The sequence below is a fragment of the Cibotium barometz genome, chromosome 48 (genome assembly GCF_041138505.1).
Source record: "Cibotium barometz isolate CiBa-2024 chromosome 48, ASM4113850v1, whole genome shotgun sequence".
Lineage (NCBI taxonomy): Eukaryota > Viridiplantae > Streptophyta > Polypodiopsida > Cyatheales > Cibotiaceae > Cibotium > Cibotium barometz.
Genome location: NC_141093.1, coordinates 2,988,094 through 3,007,832, shown reverse-complemented (window position 1 = coordinate 3,007,832; position 19,739 = coordinate 2,988,094). Strand labels below are relative to the sequence as shown.

General features: G+C 43.1%; 1 protein-coding gene across 2 annotated transcripts in view; it reads left to right on the top strand.

The window, feature by feature from the left end:
* The window catches only part of LOC147610705 (protein NEDD1-like), a 62,539-nt gene that overhangs the window by 26,964 nt on the left and 15,836 nt on the right, over positions 1-19,739 (top strand). For both annotated transcript variants that reach the window (XM_086785165.1, XM_086785167.1), the window contains 4 exons: positions 328-588; positions 750-854; positions 2,393-2,458; positions 2,575-2,796. In XM_086785165.1, the coding sequence (XP_086641291.1) occupies positions 328-588; positions 750-854; positions 2,393-2,458; positions 2,575-2,796 (654 nt within the window). The remainder of the gene's footprint in view (positions 1-327; positions 589-749; positions 855-2,392; positions 2,459-2,574; positions 2,797-19,739) is intronic.

The window sequence follows — 19,739 nt, the reverse complement described above, 5'->3', positions numbered from 1 at the left end:
CTTCCATGAAGTCCTCTTGTGTAACGTGTTGTCGAGATCATTTTGGTCTGTCACGATGATGTAAATACTTTCAGATAGTTTTATATACTCATGTTGACGTGGCATGCATCTGAAGTCAAGCTGTATACTCTAACCTTCAAGGTTTGGTGGTATTTTGATTGCATTTTTCCTTTGTGATGAAGCATTGCGTGATACTGATTTGGTTTTTGCAAGTCTTTTCCTCTAATGATGTTAGATCTGAAAACAGACCCTTTTGGTACTATACTACTTGTCTGATTGTGGCATGATATAAGGTTCTGATGAAGAGGACCATTTATTGTTCTGCAGGAGTCTATTTTGGCTATCAGCTTTAGTTCCAAGGGCTCACGATATCTTTGTTCAGGTGGTACTGGGAAAGTTGTTAGGATATGGGACATGCAACGAAAGAGATGCATCAAGTGGTTGAAGGGGCACACAGACACAATCACAGGTGTAACATACAATAGCAAAGATGAGCATCTAGCTTCTATCAGTCTCAAAGGGGATTTGATTCTACATAATCTTGCATCGGGTACACGGGCGGCAGAGCTGAGAGACCCCCACGGTCAGGTAAATGGTGCAACCTCAACATGTGGTGGTCTTTTGTTTATCTTTATGTTATGAAGCAAAATTCTATCCAATTATGATTGAGTACCAATTCAATCATGCTTTTCTTTGTTGACAAATAGTTTGGTGGCTCTTCTATTATTCAATTGTTTTCTTTGGTGCAGGTTTTGAGGGTGCTGGAGTCTTCTCGATTGAGCAGACATCTCTTGGTGACAGCAGGAGATGATGGCTCTATACACCTTTGGGATACCACTGGACGTAATCCCAAGGTATCAATATATGGCTTAGTGTTCCTCTCATGTTATAAGGTTCTCGTATTAGTACAGGTGATGTTTTGGGGTCTTCACATATTATTAGGTCAGAAAGCATGCATGACTCTGAGGTTTGATGTTTTCAAGTAAGGGGTTTTTTCCAGGTGAACATGATCACTTACATTAGGTGTTGTCATTCCTAGAATTGTTTGGAGATCATCTCTCCTTGGGCTGTGAACTGTGAGTCAATGGTCTTAGATCGCTTGGGGTGCAAATCATCTTACTTGTCTCTTTTATTTTATCTGGTTGCATGTTTGGACTTAGAATGTATGTACCAGATGGCGCTAAATGGAATGCTATGAGAATAGAAAATTGCTGCGAATTCCCCCATAATGCCACTTAAAAAAACAGCATAAATTTTTGAATGAAGGGGGCGATGATTCAGTGCCATGCTAGTGGTTGCAAGGAAGAAAAATCACTGTGTTGTGGTGGCTGAGAGAATAAATTGGGTGCCTGACTTGGTTGCGAACAGGGTGCTAAAGGTTCTTAGCCTAAGGTGCTCCTCTGATTTGCACTTTTGGCTTGCATGTCTGGTTTAGGGCGACTTGGGTTAACACACAATTTCTTGGTGGGAACGTTGTAAATTTTTGTCAGTTGAAGTACCTTCCCAGGTCATTGCAATCTCTAGAACACCATGTCTTTGTCTATATCTATTCATACATCTACGCCTATCTAGCTAATATTTGTCTTTTTCGCACCCAGAATCTATTGCTAGGAAAACCGGAGGAGATGTAAGTATTTCCGCACGACGCACAATTGGGGTTGTGCAGTAACAACCCATGCTGCTCCATTTAAGTATCTAGGCAGAAAAAAATGTTCTCCGTTTTTTTTTCTTCCTATGGTATCATTATTCTGATAATAAAGAAAAGATTTGCTTGTGTGGGCTCATTAGATCGTTAGAAAATTCTCTGTAAGAAAGGAGAATTGATCATCCCTTATAAAACTAGGGATGATGATTGTGGGTGAGGAGGGATTCGAACCCTCAACCATCGTCAGGATCTAAGGGAAACCTTACCATCCTACTGCAATTTCAAGATAATTCCCCCAAAACCCATTATTTCTTTTTCAAATTTCAAAGGAACGGTAAGATTTGTGTCCCTTAGTCTATGATCCATTACTAATTCATTTAAGTCTGTGCACCACGAGGAACTCCTGTGCTACTCACTTGATGACTACTTACTTTAAGCTCTGTTATCCTCATCCAGGGCCAAAGTGGTGCCTTACAATAATATCTTGAATCTGTCCTTGCTGCATTTCCACTTGCACATGGTGTGCATCACATATTCGGACTACCAAGGTTCAAGCACCCTGTGTATGCCATGAATTGCTTAATATTTCCTGCAGGTGATATTGTGATTGATTAACTTCAGGACCTCACTGGTACATGGGTTTGAGTTTTTGCATATGGTCTCCATTATTCATGCATTTTCAAGTTTCCATTCAATAGGTTTTAGATACATGCTGTTGAAATTTCTTGAAATGGCTTTGTGCTTCAGGTATCATGGATAAAGCAGCATTCAGCACCTACTACAGGCGTGGCCTTTTCTCCTTGTAATGATAAGGTTATTTGTGAGAATATTTACTTTGATAACAACAAGGATGCCTCGATCAATGTTCTCAATTTGAAGTAAATATTAGTTGTAAGCCGCTGTCTGAGAGCTGCTCTGTGAAATGACAGATGATAATTAGTGTTGGCTTAGATAAAAAACTGTACACGTTCGACCCAGGAATGAGGAAGTTTGTACATTGTATTCCATCAGAGGCACCATTCTCCTCTTTAGCTTTCAAAGACGATGGGCTGATTTTGGCTGCTGGAACAAACAATGGTCGTGTGGTCTTCTATGATGTCCGTGGAAAGCCACAACCTTTTACGATTCTTCGTGCCTATGGTACATCTGAGGCAAGCAACAAACTCTGCTTATTGATACTATAGCATTCCTTCCTTTACCAATGCAAATTCAATATGTTAACTGACATGTTAAAGAAAAAGAAAACTATGTGGGACTCGAAGCTGAAGTGAAGAGTTGGCAAGAACTGGAAGCTGACTTTGGGCAATGCTAAATGTGGGGACAATGCTCAATGGACATGTTAAAGATTTTCTTAAAACTTAGAAATAGAAACTGAAGTGAAGGGTTGGCAAGAACTGGAAGCCGACTCTGGGCAATTCAGCCCTCACGGTCAGTCCATGTTAACCATGTACATTCCCATGGATCCCACAACCCATTCAGAAGAAACTCATAATTACCATCATGTGATCTGTGGGGTGCAAGAAAATTGCATTTGAATTTTTCTATGACATCCTTCATGATGAGCTCGATTGTCAGCTGAGGAGTTGTGACACACCCACATGTCCGGCAGCCTATGGACAGATTGGGAGCATTTTTGAGTATTTTTTGGGAAATTTTACCTGCTTGTAGGCTGTAAGGCTGCTTGACCAGCCCCAAGCCTTCCTATATAAACACAGCCTTGCCCCAATTAGTTATCATCCACATCCAGCACTTCAGGGAGTCTTTTGCTAGGTGATTTCATGTGGACCAGAGGCTTAAGCAACAGATTTGCAGCAGGCGTTAACTTCAGGCTGAGATCTAGCAGCTGTTGGTCATCTTTTGTATTTGGAAACATTTTGTACACTTTATAGAAACATTTTGTACACTTTATATTGTTCATATTATATATAGTAGGTTGAAGTTATCTCTATTGTGCTTGCAGTTGAGTACTCCGCTGCCATACAATCTCTGTTAAACTCTTGCACAAGCATAGGTATACCATAGTTGGTATTGGAGCCTAACCTTGCTTCAACTAGATTCGCGCACAGGTGGTTCTAGAGTGCAAATGTAGTATACCTTAAACGGCGAGCTATGTGGACACTCTACAGTTGGGCTCCACTATCAGTTTAGCTTGAGAGCTTATGGCTAGCCTAGGGAACCTACGATTTTTTTTTTCTTTTGTGGCACCAGTGTGCATTGATTGCTTGGATAGGGTAGAGTCCCTAGATTCCAAGAGTGTACAAGGTTCAGTGCGGGGAAAGTTTAAGGCGGAAGTTTCCAGCCAAATATCCGATGGAGAGTCTTTAGAGCTGTTAATTGCATTGGGTGGAGATGTGAGATTTATAGTGGTGACCATGTGAACTAGGGACACACCAGGGCACCTTTTTTTTCCCCCAAACTGGCCTCATGCCCAAGATCCTCCGGTAGTTCCCATTTTTTCAACGCCTGTAGGCGTGCCCACCCATAGACGCTTTTTTAATCTGCCCATAGGCAATGCCGCCGGGGAAGCACCATGTGGGATTTTGAACCCAGGACCTTGTGGTCCTAGTCAAACACCTCTACCACTTGAGCTGTCACCTCATTGGCACACTCTGGGGTACTTTTTACCTTCACACTGAAGGGTTTTCCCCCCGCGTGTGAAAACGTGTAAAGTGACTTGTTAACTCACTCACTTTTGTACTTGCACCCTTATCTTATTATTATGTGCATCTTGTTGTTTCACTGTCTTTCCTTCTGCATTTTGACTGTCTTTGTGTGCTTCATTGCCTATTAGTGGTATCAGAGCATTGGTTGCCACCCTTGGGCATGTGCATTTGCCCACCATTCTGCAAATTTAGGGTTTCTATTGATTTTAGGGTTTTTGCATAGATTCAGCATATTAGGGTTTCGATACAGCTACTATATTAGGGTTTTTGTCTTGTCTGTACAGGTCGTGGCTCTGTCCGTACAGCTACTGTACCAGCGCGATCTGTTGCCCATACACCTGCTTGCTGTACCTTCTGCAACTGTTGCACTTGCTTGCTGTACCTTCTGCACCTGTTTCACTCGACGGTACCTGATTCCACCTGCTTGTGTTCGATTGTACTTGCAGCCGTACCTTCACCCGGCTGTACCTGCTCATACACACGTGTATGCGCCTACTGAAGCATTTATGTAGCACATACATTAGGGTTTCGACACAGATTGGGGCTTTTCACAATATTCGAGAGAATTTGCAAGATTGAAGCTCCTGCACACTTGGAAATTTGGGGCTTTTGCATAAATCAGCCTTATAAATCAAAATTGGGCCTTATGCATCCCCAAATATTGGGGCTTTTCTTTTGCAAACATCGATCGACAAATTTGGGTAAAATTTGATACTGTGCCTAGCTTTTCAATCATTTTTTTGCATGTATTCAGTCTCTGGTCCATATTCAGCTCCTATAGAGAGCTTGGGCATCATAACTTGGGATTGTAGCAGAGCAGTGTGCATTTTGTGTATATGATATTTTGCATAAGCAATGGCTCAGCATGGATCAGATGTATTTGGTGTATTTGCATAGGAAGATAAGCGTGACGGGAGTAATTACTCCCTTGTGGAGCTTCATGATTAGAAATCTCTTGGTAGCCTAAGGCATGTGGGGCCTTGTGAATGGAGAGGACACCCGCCCTACTATTCAGCCAGGCATTCTAGCAAGGTGTGGTGGTAGAGGTGCTCTACAAGAAAGAAAGAAAGTTATATTTACGTCTTACAAAAGGCCCGATGGGCCTATGAGACAAAAGATGATTACAAGTATCCATGGAATATCATCGAGCAAGAGCAACTTGGTGCACCGGCTTCAACACAGGAGTAAAGGAGATGGGATGCGAGAGATGCACATGCCATGTCTCTCATTGCATTGTCAGGAGTCAAGAGGCCAATAATACCTCACATTAGGTCTTGCAGGACTGATAAACTTGCATGGGATACTATGGAAGCCATGTAGACAAGGAATGAGGCTAGAGTTGCACATGTGAAGGGGTAGCTTGGCATTCTCAAAAAGGAAGAGGGTGACGCTATGACATAGCACTTGACTAACGTCAAGGACCTTAGAGAGCAATTACTCAACATTCATGAGGTGATCCCAGACAACCAACTAATCACTACTACTTTGAATTCATTACCCCATCTTATCTTGGTTTCCGCACCTCCCTCAATCTGTCTATGTGAGGAAACCCAAATCCTCTCACATTTGAGGAGCTGGTGGGTCTGCTATTGCATGAAGAACAAACCAAGATAAACATGTCAAGTATGCATGGTGGTATTCATGCATTTGCCATGTAAGACAAGTGAAAAGGTAAGGCATCGGTGACCATATGGGGAATGGGGTCAGCACTCCAATGATTCCAATATTGGCAGATATGGAAACCCATGAACAGAAAGAATTATCTTTGCGGACCGTGTAAGCTCCCCGAACCCTGCCTGTGCCCCTGTGCCCCTGTGCCTGTGTCGCCTCTGTGCCCATTCCTTCCTCCGCCTCCCTTCTGTCCTTTCACCCCTGCCTCTGCCCGCCATCATTCCTCCGCCTCTTCCCTCTGCACAGCGAAATTCTCCTCCGCCTCCCATCATTCCTCCTCCGCTGGTCGCCCCTGCCTATTCCTCCCCTTTGTTCCTCCGCCTCATCCCTCTGCGCAGCTCATCCCTTCGCCTGTGTGTCTTGCTTCCTGTTTTTTTTTTTCTCCCTCCCTTCCTTTCTTTCGCCTTCTTGCCTGCCTCTTACCCTTGGTTCGGATTGCTCCTCATCCGGGTTCAAGTCGGCCTTCTTTTTCGATTAGCATCATGGCTAATCATTCTCCCTCGGCCGGGCGAACCATTGTTTTTCCGAAGACAAGCTCGCGGTCCTCTTCACCAAAATCGAGAAATACTCCAAAACGACCCTCATTGCTAGAATCTTTGGATCTCACCCTTCCCGTCTCCAGGCTCGGGATTGGGTCCTGGCGGCTCTGCCTTCCGACCTCGCTCCACACTTTTGAGATGTCAGGTTGCTTGGAAGAGGTTTCTTCGAGGTGGATTTTGATTCCGAGGATGCAGCCTCAGATGTTTTGAAGGGCAGCCCTTTGCCATTGGGCCCGAGGAAGATTTTTTTTCTTCCCTACTCTAGCTATTTTGACCCTGTTGAGGAAGACCAGAACCATTTCCCGATTACTCTCAGATTCCCAGGTCTTCCTCGCGCATATTGTCCTATGCTAGAGGCCATCGGGTCTGCCTTTGGGTTGGTTCTTCAAGTGCCCTCCCTCCACGCTTTGCCGACATCTTCTGCCCAGGTGGTTACTGCCTCGGCGGATGCTATCCCCAAGGTCATGGTTCTTGCCCGTGATGACTGAGAGCTTTTTAAGGACTATGTTTTGTTTCCGGGCCCTGGTGGTCTTTTGAAGCAACGTATGGAGATTGCAAGTAAACGCGATCAGTGCCGGGAGTCACTTTGCTCGAGATTGCCCTCGGGCTTGGGGTCGCAGGAGGCCTCGCAAGCGTGCTTCTCAGGCGCCACCTCCCTTGGATCCTTCTCGTCCTACAGTCCACCAGGTGTGGCGAGCTGTCTCTCACGCCCGCTCCCCTGGTACGATTGATGGGAAAACCTCCTCGCATCTTGCACCTCAGATAGATGATGTTTCTGGGCAGAGGGATGTATCAGCTCATGCTTCTTTGTAGGGAGATGATATATCAGATCAGGATGATTTTGTTGAGTCCTCTCTACAAAATCATCCTGATCTCATGGTTGTAACTTTGGTCTCATAGGTCACTTTGGCCTTTTGAAGATGTTAATATAACATTTCATTTCATTTCATTTCTACTTGGAGGGGGCAATATGCAGGATGCTCAGCGCAGTGTGGATCATGTATTGCAGGATTTTTAGCATGATGCCATTGCCCTTGATGCCCCGCAGGGCGCACAGGTTTCTCGTACATATGCAGGTACTGTGCAGGGCCCCGAACAAGGGCATGTCAGTGGACTTTGCCCCGTGGATTATCCCGTCCTCCAGCATTATGAGAGGCGTCCTCAGGCTGCCCATCGTCTTCTTAGGTCAGTTTCAAACCCTCTTCTCTTCCATGAGAATCGTCTCATGGAATGTTCAGGGCCTTGGAGGGCTTCCCACCCGTAGGTAGGAAACGCCTTCTGAAGGACCAGCTTCACCCTGTTGTTACAGGAGGGTCTATGGATATACTTTTGTTGCAGGAACACAAATTGGATAGATCTCAGTGTGGCAAAACTGGTAAGATGCTTTCTGGCCACACCTTCTGGTCCTCGGCTATTGGGACTAGAGGGGGTGTTTGCATTTTAGTGGCAGCATCTGTTATGCCTCATGTTATTGGGCACGGTGTTATCATCCCTGCTAGAGCGCAGTGGATCTTGATCATGCATGGGGGTCAGAAATAGGGAATCTTGAATATTTATGCACCTAACGTGACAGGTGAAAGGGTGGCCTTTTGGGACACCATTACAAATGTCATTCCCCAGGTTGATCATTGGATAGTGGGAGGAGACTTCAATATGGTTGAGCAACCTTTTGACAAGAAGGGTGGATGCGAAGGGGGTTTACACCCTTTGGAGCGAGCCTCATGGGAGAGGTTCACGCTGTCGTGCCATGGCACGTCTATGGTGTGAAACCGTGCATGTGAGGCCATCAAATACACATCCAGATGCATGGGGTTAAGTGCCATGACGAGTCATTACATGATGCCATGTACATATGTTCGTATTGTAAATGAGGTTCAATAAGACGAGCTGAGGCTGAGCCAGATCTAGGAGTTTTTGTATATGAGTGTGGAGAGTGACGGTTCTGCTGTTACTCAGAGCCCATGGGTAAGTTGGAAACATCCAGTTATATATGATGGTATGAGTGGCACGTCAAAGGGATAAGTTAATGATGTTAATGGCTTCCCATGTGCATAATGTGTGGTAGCTTTTAAATGGTATCGATTGGGTCAAATCAATGAACACCTCTTATGGAATGCAAACATGAGGGCATGCCAATGTACAAAGGAATGCATTTATGAAGACATGGAAAAATATTTGAGTAAACAATTGGCGAATTCTATGAATCATATGGCCGATGTGATGACATTATAAACTATGGAGGCGTCAAGAGTAATGGATATTCAATGGGCATTAGAGTGCCGAAGTCTTAATTGAATGCGGGGAATAAAAAATGGATGATCTATTTTACATTGGAAACCTTGCCTTAATGCCAAGGTTAGGTGCTTTACACTAAGGGGGCAGATTGCGTGGCATTAAAAAGGAAAACAATGGAAAGTATTAAAGGTGGAAATGGCGGGTGGCAGCGTACGTGGAGTGAAAAGAAATGTATTTTTTTTATTGGAATTTTCTAGATAATATGCAAAATAGATGTGAGCGCAGCTTTTTGAAATGGAAATTTCCGGATTGTAAGCTGCAAAAGGTGGTGTAGGCACGATTTCCCCGCGGGAAAAAGAGAGAAAAACCAGAGGTAGGAGGCGGCGAAGATCAGAGAAGAAAAATGTCTGCAGAAAATGGGAACCAGAGCCCAATCGACCAGTGATTTTCATTTCAAGGATATATATACTGTTCGTGCCTTGTAGGTGTTAGACTTGAAGGGAATTTTGAGTACTATAAAGGGAGATGCCCTTCGTTTTTCTTCACGACCTTCATCGAACAGTCGGCAGCGTTCAGCTTAGCGAATAGTGAAACAAATTAAGGGAATCTTCGCTTGTAAACCTTCAGTTAAGTGACTTTTTTTTATATCTCTTTTAAAATTACTTTCACTCCATACGATTTAAGAAAATCGTATATCTCATATGTCAAAAAGAATTTGGAAATGAGTAGAAAGATTTGGGAAAAAAGCTAAAGGATTTGGAGCTCGGAGATTTGTGGGAAAAAAAGGTAACAAAAATACATTTAAGTCGAGGGAAATTGGTCTTACTTTCTACTCGATTGAATTTTGGAAATTACGAGTATGTTATAGCTATGCTGAATGCTATCTTTTGCTTGTGAGATGTTAGAATATTAAGGCAGGTTTTCAGGTGATAAAGGGCATCTTGATAAAATGGTTTTGATGGCACTGGATGTAAAGAATGTAAATGGTCACATGTATGTTGGAAAAAATTGAAGGATATGTTATGCCTACATGTGATTGGATCAAAGGATTTGGAGAAAGGAGTCAGTGAATAAAAGGGACAAGCACTTGATACGCAATTTTGCGCAATCATCAGGATGAATTCAAGGATGTATTGAGGTGATTCGACACATGTATATGTCATTGAAAATGGAGATGTCCAATACACCTTGGGGAATTTTGTGTGCGAGTTTCCTTGTTAGATTTGGTACCTACTCTCACAGCTAAAAGTCTCGTACTTTTCTAGCTATACCGCACACGTCACGACAGCTGCTTTGGTGAACCCGACGTGAAACTGCTGGGGTGAGAGTGTGGTGAAATATACAGGGAAGCTATGGCTGAGAATTCTGAGGGTCAGGGGTTTCATTTTGACCCCGGAGTTATACAGATGTTTCAGATGTTTACCATGTACATGCAACAGCAACAAGCTGCAGAGAGGGGACAAATTTCCACGACCAAAGCATTACAATCAATTGTGAAAAAGGTGGATCAATTTGATGGGAAGGACATTACAAAGTACCTGCGCAATTATATAAAGGAGATGGAGCTAAACAGGGTGACTGAGGAGGATATGGTTCGAAGTTTCGAGCTGGTATGTGTTCCTGAAATAAGAGAGCGTATAAGAGGATTGCAGACAGCACATGGTGGCAGAAATTGGGAGGAGTTCAAGCTTGCTTTAAAGGATGAATATTTCATGGAGGATTCTGAGCGAGTGACCAAACGAACTTTCTTGGAATGGGTCACAAAACCTAAAATGGGAATTTCTGCCACAGAATTGCTAAGAGAGTTTGAGAAGCGCTATGCCCAGCTGTCAAGGATAGAGCGTACAACTTTGGACAGAGAAAAAACAGAGCTCTTCTTACAAGCAGCTGGGAAAGATCTCCAGGAGAAATTGGAAATCCTCCTTGAGGATAAGGATACAGAGCAGGGATTAAAGAGTGATTGGAATGATGTTGAGGATGCAGTCACTATGTTAGCAAAGCGGCAGCGGAGGAGGGATAAAATGGTGATGGGCTCTGCAACCCCAATAACTGCTGTTACCCCGGAGAATTTACCCAAACCAGCTGCTACAATTCCAAAGGTAGATGGGCCGATGGATGAGCTTATCAAGGGTATGCGTGACCTAAAATTGAAGATGTCCAGGATTGAAGAAAAAGGACTACCATTGGGGCAGGCTACTATGCAAAGGCCTCAAAGCAAAGAAGGGTTTACATATAGATGCATATGGTGTGATGACCCAGAACATGCAAAGAAGGATTGTGCTAGCTATAAAGAAGCTCTTAAAAATCAACTTGTGTTTTTCAAAGATGGGAAAATCCATCTTACAGAGACTGGTCTTCCATTGAGCACAAACTTTGGGAAAGGAGGGATGAAAAAGCTGGTAGAGGATATGGCTGCTAGCCATGCCATTTCTATGGTTGAGGCAGCAACCTATGGATTAAAGGTTGGTCAACTAAAGCAGGGATTTGAGAATGATGAGGATTATGAGAATGAGGATTTTTGGCCATCAACAATGGAATTAATTGCGTCAAAGAAAGTGTCAAAGCAAGCTTTGCATGAGGCAGGTGATTGTATACGTCTTGAGACTGGCTGGGAGGAGCCTGTGGATTCTTTATCTATTCATGCCTATATTGCCAAATGCCAAAATAATGAGGCACAGGTAGAGGAGAAGCGTAAAAGGGAAAGTGAGGAAGGAGGGCCATCAAAAAGAGTTACACGTGGAAGTGAAAAGAAGGATCCTGGGCCATCACATATGCCTCCACAGCATAGCAGACCTCCACAGGATGTTTCAATGGAAGAAGTGCCAGCAAAAATGAAGGAAAGGGGTAAAGGGAAAAGTCCACTCTACAAGCTTCAATCTGATATTGAAGCTGCAACAGATCTCAAAAAGGTGCTTGAAGAGAGGATTCTAAACAGCAGGGTGGAATTCACACTAGGGGAGGTCTTGGGGATTGCAAAGAAAGAATTTCATGATGAGATAATTGATATTATACGAAGGAAAAGGCAGTCCATAATTGAATCTATTCCATCACAAGGGGAGGCAAGCACTTCCAAGACTCATGGAGTACAGGTACAGAAGAAGGAAGAGAGAGAAAATGTGATGGAATGTAATCACTCTGCTGATGGGGCACGACAAGTGCGCTTTGTGGAAGAAGATGATGAAAAAGAAGTTCTTACAAAGAGTCATTACTCCAGGAGCCATTGGGCAAGAGCAACCACTGAAACCCTTGTCAAGATAGGTGATTTGGAAGAGCCATATGTCGCTCTAATTGATCATGGGTCTGAAATAAATCTTATGGCTAAAAATCTCTACAACAAATGTAAGTGGCCAATGGATGTGGATCATGGGTGGATGATTAAGGCAGCTAATAACTCATCTGGAGAGCTTTATGCAGCATGTCCAAATGTAAGGGTAACTATAGGGGATGTGAAAGATGATCAGAACTTCTTTGTTCAGGAGATGTCATCGTATCCCCTCATTCTTGGGCAACCCTACATTACAGCTGTAAGGATGGAAACAAAGGTTTTGGATGATGGTTCAGCATATGCAAGAATAAGGAGTAAAGATGGCAAAAAGGCTGTTCAGTTTTTGACAGTTTGTATTAACCATGAAAGGAATCGTGAGTCTCTTCGGGCACAGTCACTTCCAAAGATAAATAGAGAATTCATGAATTACAGGGAGATGAGGGATTTTGGCCAGGTGCCATTGTAAGGCGGGATTCCAATGGTACAAGGAAAAATGAGTTCTCGCAGGACTCAATCAATGTAAATAGTTTTTCAGCAAATTTTCAGGGATTCTCCAGCTATGGGTCACTGGTTTTTGTAAAAAGCAAGGATTTGAAGCGTGGCATGCGAAAACATATACAAAATGAACAAAAAAGTTTTGAGCAGTGTGGTCTTTTGGGGAAGAATGAGTTTATTTCAGGGGTGCTTGATGAGGTGTCATTTGTAGATACTATGGATGTGCTTTTTGATATGGGAAGAGCATGCTTACAGGGTGGAAATGAAATGATAGAGGTGTCATCTGTGGAGATGTATGATATAATCCAGGAATTTGAGGGTGTGGAATGTAAAAACATGAATTGTGAGATGGATGCTCATGTTGATACAAAGTACAAAACGGTTGCAAAGAAGGTGAAACCAGTTGCCTTGCCCTTGCCACCAGGAAGCAAGGAGAAGATAGATGAAGCTTCTATGCAACCAAATCTTAGAGATCCGAAGAAAATTGGGCATAAATTTACTCAAGAAACTCTAAAAGAGCTGAAGATTGGTGAGAAGGATTTTCTGTTGCCAGTTGAAAGGGAATGCTTTGAGGAGATGCTTGTAAAACATGGGAAAGCCTTTGCTTTTCAGCCGCATGAGATAGGCTGTGTTGATCCAAGTGTAACAGCACCAATGGTGATCTTTACTGTTCTACATGTGCCCTGGAACCTGCGGCCAATTCCAGTACCAAAGGCTCTCTTGCCAAAGTTGATGGAATTACTAAAGGAAAAGATCAGGATGGGAATCTTGGAGCCTTCATGTGCCCCATATTCCAACAGATGGTTTACTGTACCAAAGAAAAATGGGACATTGCGCTTTATTCAAGACATGCAACCTGTAAACAAAGTCACAATCAGGAATGTGGGAGCAGGTCCAATTGTGGATGAGTTTGCAGAAGCATTTGCAGGAAAAGCTATATACTCTATGGGTGATCTGTATTCGGGATATGATCAGTTCCAGCTGGATATACAAAGCAGGGACTTGACCACAATGAGAACTCCTTTGGGATTAGTAAGGATGTGTACCTTACCACAGGGAGCCACTAACTCAGTGGCACATATGATGAATGGAATGAATAAAGTCTTACGAGACTTCATACCACAAAAAACTATGCCATTTTTGGATGATGTGCCAATAAAGGGCTGTGATGAGAAAGACAAAGATGGGGATTTGGATTCAAAGGGGTGCCGCAAGTTTGTGGCAAATCATATAAAGGATTGTGACATGATTCTATCCAGGCTTGAAGAAGTGAATCTTACTTTATCTGGGCTGAAATCAGTGTTTGGAGTTGGTGAAGTGCTAATAGTGGGACATCTTTGTAGTACTAGTGGACGCCGACCTTGTCCAGCCAAGATAGATGCAATACAAAGAATGAAGGAAACATGCATTAATGTTACAGAGCTGAGGAGATTTCTTGGAGCATGTCTTTTATGTTATTTGGATCCCACATTATGCACATGTAGCAGATCCTCTTTATCAACTTTTGAGGAAAAATAAAAAATTTCTGTGGAGTGCAGTACATATTAAAGCTATGCGGAAGCTGAAATATTTACTCCAATCATCACTCACTTTGAGAAAGGCAGATTATGAGTGTGGCAGGCCTGTGATTGTTACAGTTGATACTAGTCCTACTGGGATAGGATGGGCAGTAGGGCAAGATGATGAGGATGATCATAGGTATGTAATTAGATTTGGAGCAAAGGTATTAAGCTTTCGGCAACGAAAGTATCCACAGATCAAGAGAGAGTTATGGGGGATAGTCACTGCTCTAAAATGTGAAAAAGAATATCTTATTGGGGCATCTGTACTTGTGGAAACTGATTGCTTGCCACTTCTTGGGATGATAGCAAGTTGTACCACTCCAGATATTGCTATGCTTAGGTGGATTGCTTATATCAAGTCACTAAATCCTGAGTTTGAGCATATTGCGGGAAAAGATAATCCAGTTGCAGATATGCTATCAAGAGCCAGGTATGAAGATGAGAAAGAGATGATTAGTGACATTGATGATGTGGGTACAAAGTTCTATACTACAGCATATGCAAAAGGGGATCATATTTGCCTATCAAATGCACTTGAGTCTTTTATTGAGGAAATATATGAAGGAGATTGGTTGCTTATTGGTCAATATTTGAGTACTCTGACAAGGCAAGAAAATTGGTCTGACTCAGAATTTAAGAGGATCCGCAGAAAAGCATATGGTTATTTCCTAAAGGATGGGTATCTCTGGAAGCATCCTAAGCAGAGGAATGCTATGCCACAGAGAGTCATATGTGATAAAGAGACTCAAGGAAAGCTTGTGAAAGAATTCCATGAGAGTCTCTGGGCTGGACATAGAAGTGTGTGGGCCACCTTTACCAAAATAAAGGAAAAATATTGGTGGAAAGGAATGTACAAGGATATTTCCCAATATGTGGAAACATGCATGGTATGCCAAATGTACTCAAATGTGCGGCATCGTGATGGCTTGCAACCAACCTACCCACCTGCCATGCACTATAAATGGGTAGTGGATCTAGTTACAATGCCCTTGGGAATTTGGCAGATGCGGTATATAGCACTTGCAAGAGAAGACTTGACAAATCAGGTAGAGGGGCGTGCTCTTAGAACAAAGAGTACGGAAACAGTATGTAAATTTCTCTTGGAAGATGTGATCTGCCGGTATGGTTGTGTTGGGAAAATAACAGCTGATAGGGGTGAGCTAGATGTTGAAGAAGCAAGGGAATTCTTCTCTAGAATTGGTATCAAACTGTCTCTAACATGTGCTTACAATCCTGAGGGCAATGGGAAAAGTGAGCGAGGACATCCTCCAATCATTAAAGCTTTGGCTAAGGCATGCAGAGAAAGAATGCGAGAGTGGCCAAAGCTGTTACCATATGCCTTGTGGGCTGACCGTACAACTCATAGCTCAGTGACAGGATACATGCCTGCAGAATTAATGTATGGTCAGAAGCCAGTGATGCCAGTTGAAGAAGTAGTTCTAACTTGGAATGTATTGCCCTGGGTGGAAGGATTGAGCAGAGATGACCTCCTTGCATTGCGAATAAGACAGTTGGAGAGGAGGCCTGGAGATATAGAGCTTGCTAAAGCTCGTTTGAAAGATGCAAGGTTGAAAAATAAAGAAAGATTTGATAGTAGACACAGACTCCAGCCAAAACCTATTGAAGAAGGTGATTGGGTTCTAATGTATGATAGTAGCCTTGACAACCAATTCACCGTTCAAAGAAAATTTGCAAAAAGATGGTTTGGCCCTTACATTGTCAAGCATGTGCATGGAAATGCCACGTATACTCTGTGTGAGCTTGATGGAACAGAAATAAAGAATCTTGTGGCAAGCAAAAGAATCAAGATATTTAAAAGAAGGCATGATAGTGATCCTTTTGATTCACAGGAGACTCAGGATGAGAGGCTTGACAGTGGTAGTATGGATATGGTTGAAGAGGAAGAGGATGATCTTCCTGACAATGCAGAAGATGAAGACGACATCCAGCTATATGTAGATCTTGATGATGAATTGGCATATACCAGAGGATGTGCAGGTTTAGAGGGGGTGGATGTCGTGCCATGGCACGTCTATGGTGTGAAACCGTGCATGTGAGGCCATCAAATACACATCCAGATGCATGGGGTTAAGTGCCATGACGAGTCATTACATGATGCCATGTACATATGTTCATATTGTAAATGAGGTTCAATAAGACGAGCTGAGGCTGAGCCAGATCTAGGAGTTTTTGTATATGAGTGTGGAGAGTGACGGTTCTGCTGTTACTCAGAGCCCATGGGTAAGTTGGAAACATCCAGTTATATATGATGGTATGAGTGGCACGTCAAAGGGATAAGTTAATGATGTTAATGGCTTCCCATGTGCATAATGTGTGGTAGCTTTTAAATGGTATCGATTGGGTCAAATCAGTGAACACCTCTTATGGAATGCAAACATGAGGGCATGCCAATGTACAAAGGAATGCATTTATGAAGACATGGAAAAATATTTGAGTAAACAATTGGTGAATTCTATGAATCATATGGCCGATGTGATGACATTATAAACTATGGAGGCGTCAAGAGTAATGGATATTCAATGGGCATTAGAGTGCCGAAGTCTTAATTGAATGCGGGGAATAAAAAATGGATGATCTATTTTACATTGGAAACCTTGCCTTAATGCCAAGGTTAGGTGCTTTACACTAAGGGGGCAGATTGCGTGGCATTAAAAAGGAAAACAATGGAAAGTATTAAAGGTGGAAATGGCGGGTGGCAGCGTACGTGGAGTGAAAAGAAATGTATTTTTTTTATTGGAATTTTCTAGATAATATGCAAAATAGATGTGAGCGCAGCTTTTTGAAATGGAAATTTCCGGATTGTAAGTTGCAAAAGGTGGTGTAGGCACGATTTCCCCGCGGGAAAAAGAGAGAAAAACCAGAGGTAGGAGGCGGCAAAGATCAGAGAAGAAAAATGTCTGCAGAAAATGGGAACCAGAGCCCAATCGACCAGTGATTTTCATTTCAAGGATATATATACTGTTCGTGCCTTGTAGGTGTTAGACTTGAAGGGAATTTTGAGTACTATAAAGGGAGATGCCCTTCGTTTTTCTTCACGACCTTCATCGAACAGTCGGCAGCGTTCAGCTTAGCGAATAGTGAAACAAATTAAGGGAATCTTCGCTTGTAAACCTTCAGTTAAGTGACTTTTTTTTATATCTCTTTTAAAATTACTTTCACTCCATACGATTTAAGAAAATCGTATATCTCATATGTCAAAAAGAATTTGGAAATGAGTAGAAAGATTTGGGAAAAAAGCTAAAGGATTTGGAGCTCGGAGATTTGTGGGAAAAAAAGGTAACAAAAATACATTTAAGTCGAGGGAAATTGGTCTTACTTTCTACTCGATTGAATTTTGGAAATTACGAGTATGTTATAGCTATGCTGAATGCTATCTTTTGCTTGTGAGATGTTAGAATATTAAGGCAGGTTTTCAGGTGATAAAGGGCATCTTGATAAAATGGTTTTGATGGCACTGGATGTAAAGAATGTAAATGGTCACATGTATGTTGGAAAAAATTGAAGGATATGTTATGCCTACATGTGATTGGATCAAAGGATTTGGAGAAAGGAGTCAATGAATAAAAGGGACAAGCACTTGATACGCAATTTTGCGCAATCATCAGGATGAATTCAAGGATGTATTGAGGTGATTCGACACATGTATATGTCATTGAAAATGGAGATGTCCAATACACCTTGGGGAATTTTGTGTGCGAGTTTCCTTGTTAGATTTGGTACCTACTCTCACAGCTAAAAGTCTCGTACTTTCCTAGCTATACCGCACACGTCACGACAACGCTCTCTTTCTTTAGCTGGGATTGCTGGACTGAGGATGACTTCCAGAGAAGGCCAAATTCCTTATCTTTCTCTTGGCATAATTGCAGGAGCGAGGTTGAGAGCATCTTTGCACGTATGGACAGATTTTATGTGGATGATTGGTCCCTGGACAGAGGAGGCACCTTGCTATTATGCTTCGCACCACCAAATCTAATCATTGCCTCGTCCTTTTGTGTCTCAGAGAGCTTGGGGCTCACTTGGCCTCTCTCCGTGTCCGTATCCTTGACTCTCTTTATCTAGATGCTGACATCTCCCTTGAGATCAGAGAGATGGAGATCTTGTGATGGTCCTGATCCTCGTCATAATATTGCGTTGGCTCTTGAGAGGACCAGCCATCATTATGATAGCGTTGCCTTGTTCAAGAAGAAGGAGGCTCTTGACAAGGAGAGAGCTATTAGGCGTAGGATTGCTGCTCTTCAGAGGGAACATGAAAAGCATCCACATGCATCTTGGATTACAGACCTCTTGACCACAGTTAGAGCAGAGCTGTAGTTGGCCATGGACAGGAGGGCTGAGTTCGCGTATCATGCGAACGAGGCTTTTTGGACTCAGATGGGTGGCAGATGCAGCAAAGAGTTTTTTTCAGCGCACAGGCCTTCCTATATAGCAGCGATTTTGTGAGGTATTTGCAGGATTCACAGGGTGAGGTTCAGATTGAGCCTGACAAGGTAAGGGGTATTTCTTCAGATTTTTATCGGTCTTTGTTAACTGCAGAGGTGCCCTCTTCTCCGAGAGATGTGGCATGGCAGAAATTCTGGGAGTGCATGCCCAAGCTCATTACAGATGCTGTGTGTTCTTCCTTGGATGCCCCTTTCTCGAAGGATGAATTCCTTCACGCACTACATGCTCTTTCCAGTGGTTCATGCCCAGGGGATGATGGTCTTTCTCCCGCCTTCTTTATTCTTTTTTGGGATGATATTGGAGATGCTATCACTGTTGCCCTTCAGGAAATGTCACTGTCGGGTATGATGCCGCCTTACCTCACGGAGGGGCTGATTCACCTTATCCCCAAGAGTGGGGACAATACTGACATTAAACAATGGAGGCCCATCACTCTCCTTGGATCTGCATATAAGATCTTAGCTAAAGCCTTGAGTATAAGGTTGCTGCTGATTCTCCAAAGGACTATCCATGATACATAGAATGGGTTCCTCCAAGAAAGGAGTATATTTGATAACATTTTTTCTTTCTGGGAAGCTGTCGAGTGGGCAAAGTCTAGTTAGCAGCCTCTTGCCATTCTTTTGGTTGATTTTGAAAAAGCTTATGACAGAGTGGATTGGAATTTTTTGGAGGGCACTATGGCACTTATGGGGTTTTCCCAAAACTGGATCAGAGGGGTATCCTGCCTATACAGGGAGGCTCATAGCACTGTCTTAGCTTGCGGGGGGCGCGCGAGCGTTCTGAGATTTCCCGTTCAGTGAGGCAGGGCTGTCCCCTTGCCCCTTTACTGTACCTCATTGTAGCTGAGGCTATGAGCAGGTTTCTTCGGGCTGCCCCTGGTGTTGTGGGTCTCAGGCTGCCTTTATGCACGAAGGAAGAGTTTTTGGACTCTTGAGTTAGTAGATGATATGGCATTGTTCCTTGAGGCTTCACATGCTTATTTATGTGCTTTCCGGACAGCCTTGGAGGCCTTTCATTTGGCAGCAGGAGCTACTATCAATTGGCATAAATCAGTTGGTTTTTGGATCAGTGATTCTCCTCTTGCAGATTGGCGTACAGATGTTGGTTTTACTTGGATTGAGAGAGGATGCTTTGCCAGATACCTTGGTTGTCAGGTGGGCGTTGACATCTCTCTTGCACAACAGTTTGCTCCAGTGCTCTTAA